The sequence below is a fragment of the Quercus suber genome, unplaced genomic scaffold (genome assembly GCF_002906115.3).
Source record: "Quercus suber isolate HL8 unplaced genomic scaffold, Cork oak 2.0 scaffold_1665, whole genome shotgun sequence".
Lineage (NCBI taxonomy): Eukaryota > Viridiplantae > Streptophyta > Magnoliopsida > Fagales > Fagaceae > Quercus > Quercus suber.
In genome coordinates, this window is record NW_027071022.1 from 1 (window position 1) to 2,827 (window position 2,827).

The 2,827-nt window shown below is 34.6% G+C and overlaps 1 protein-coding gene across 1 annotated transcript; it reads right to left on the minus strand.

Annotated features, from left to right (window-relative positions):
- Nucleotides 1–7: 7 nt before the first annotated feature.
- Nucleotides 8–334, minus strand: LOC111996219 (polcalcin Ole e 3). The gene has a single exon (XM_024028177.2). It carries the CDS (start codon nucleotides 270–272, stop codon nucleotides 18–20), a length of 255 nt encoding a protein of 84 aa, XP_023883945.1. The 5' UTR covers nucleotides 273–334; the 3' UTR covers nucleotides 8–17.
- Nucleotides 335–2,827: the final 2,493 nt, after the last annotated feature.

Sequence of the window (2,827 nt, forward strand, 5' to 3'; positions counted from 1 at the left end):
TATGAAAAAGAGACGCATTAAAATATCTTAGCAACATCCTTCATTAAGCCACTATTGGCAGATGCAAATGCAGTGAACTCTTGGAATGAAATGAACCCATCACCATCGGTATCAATCTCGGTCATCATACGTTTCACCTCCTCGGCTGTGACTGAGCCAAGTGTTTTGAGGGCATCCCCGAGCTCCGCTGAAGAGATTTTGCCATCGCCATTGGCGTCAAAGCTCTTGAAAATGCGTTCATGTTCAGCCTTTACCTGTGCATCATCAGCCATTGTGTATTGTGGTTGTGATAGTTTTCTAAATTTGCTTGGGGGGGTTGGTTTACAATTGAATGTGTGAGAGTAAAGTTTGGAGCATTAAGACTTTGGATTTTAAAGAGATGGTTTTCCAAAGGGTAAGGTAGTCCATGAAGCTAGGGGATTTAGCGTAAGGATTGGATCACCTAAAGATTGTAACTTCCTAAGTTCCAACGGTTGCCAAATTAAGGTAAAAAGAAACAATGAGATTATATCTGTTATACGATGAATGGTGGGAGAGATGGAATGGAAGGAATGGCTTGGATTATGTTCTTGTCAGATTAGGATGCGGAAACAAAATCATCCATTGTTAATTTATTATTATTTAGAGTGAAATACATAAAGTTACTAATAATTTATATCATATTTCATATTGTATTTTAAGCTTTTAATTGACAAATTAAAGTCTCAAAATTATGAATTTTTTTTATCGCTGTTATTCATTTCCATTACTAGGGATAGTAACAAAATAGAGAAAATTGGGACATCATGGATTAAATTATCCATTTAAAATAAGAAAGTGATTGACAAAAAATTAAAATTGGTTGCGTAGGTGAAATACAAGTTTTGTTAACAAAATTTTCATTTTCTTTGTTTAATGACCCAATTTTCGCTAAGATTGGGACTTTTAATTGACAAAAAGAAAAAAAGAAGAAGGAAACAGGATTTAAACTTTGGATTGTCTTACATAATTTTCCATTATATTCATTACATGTGGTAAGAGTGTAGGACCTTACATTAATTTTTATAAATTGGCTCCACTTTACATCAATTTTGGGGAGTTTCCAACAGAATAAAACTTTACGCTTTTTACAATTTGTTAAGATAGGAACATTATTTTTATGAGAGTCATTATTGATATCTCTTTTATTGTTGACTTATAGATACCAATCACATATCATTTCAGAAATTTAAAAAAAAATCACTAAATTTATTGTTTTATTTAAGAGGAGAGGCCAACCCCATCTGGGTTGTACTTGTTGAAATACAATGTGTACATGAGCAAGCTCAATCTGATTTTCATTATAAAATGTTAGATATCGATAGGAAAGAAAAGAGTTGGTGCTGTTTTCAGGTTTGAGTCTGCTTCCGCCAAGAGGGTGAGAAGTTTGGGTTTGATAGAAAATTAGTGGTTATCTAACACTATTTTAGTTCCAAGGCCCAAAAATTGATTTTGTCCTCTTCTGAGTTAATGGGAAGGCCTGAATTAATTGATGTGTAGACTATAATAGTTTGGTCTGCTATAGAAGGCTTTGTAAAAGAAGCCCACTCATTGTATTTGTCATGGTAATTTTTACCACCATGACACGACACGATTCACTGTTGTATACCTCTAATTCTACTGTTTCGTTCAAGAGATAATCTACTAGTGTAAAACAGGATAAGATCCCCTCTTACTGAATCCTCTAATTTTTGAGTAGTTGTAAGACATGTGGCGTTTAAAAATGAAATAATTAGCACATCTCGGACTAAAAATGATAGTGAATTGGAGGTGATACTTTCCCATGTAAAACATTGTCAATGTTCATGAGCATTTTTAGATAAGGATTAAAAAGACCCAAGTGCCCCAAATATCTGATGTTAGGGAAGGTTGTTGCTGCACTGCATATGACACTTTGGTTGGAAAGAGTTACATCACATGCCGTGTTGATATTTATAATGCATTTACAGACCAGTGCCACCATTCTTCCCAGGAATCATGACTGTCCTTGTGAAGGAAATTGCCTACTTAAGTGAAAATGACATCATTAAACATTTATACCAGACTATTTTGATAATGTGTTGAACATAGCCTACTGGATCCCCCCGCCCTGGAGGTCACTTTGGACGTACGCATACCTAACCGTGTAAAAAACCTGATCAAACATATAATGCAATTCATTCAACAAGTTGTGAAAATGTTCATCAAGTTCAATTCAGTGAAAATAAAGAAGATGAACGGGCAGCATGGATGTGTTTTACCAGAAATCACAAGCACATCAACCATATTATTTGTATTTTGAAGTCTCTTATACAAGATCTATGAATCTGCTCAATAAAAATAATTTCAGATGTTACATTTAACCTTTCCCTTCTGAAATTTTGCTTTATTCTGTACGATCATCATCATCTTCCAACAAATAGCCAGGACCCAAGAAGGTACTTAACAGATGTTGGAATGTAAATTTATGTTACAGACTGAAGCATAGCATCCAGCACAGCTTCTCTAGTTGGCAAAGCTGGTATTGCACCTCTCTCCGTCACAGTCAATGCACCACAAACATTGGCAAACTTGAGAGCATCTCTCAGTAAGTCCTCTTTCTACAATTCAAAACCACATACATCAATTTATTAAGGTGGCATATAAAAATGCATCAACGTTAAAGGAGATCCTAGTTATGCAAATTTACCAAGACTATTAACCAATGCGATAAATTAGGGACTCAAACTTGTTCATGGTAAGAATTAGAATATGAGAATTGAGTAGGATAATATTGCAAACAATGTTAAAGAAAGAATTTGTAGGTTAAGAAGCAAGCAAAGCACACTAA

Coding starts and splice junctions, on each gene's coding strand:
- LOC111996219 (XM_024028177.2), bottom strand. CDS start 272: ATGGCTGATGATGCACAGGTAAAGGCTGAACATGAACGCATTTTCAAG.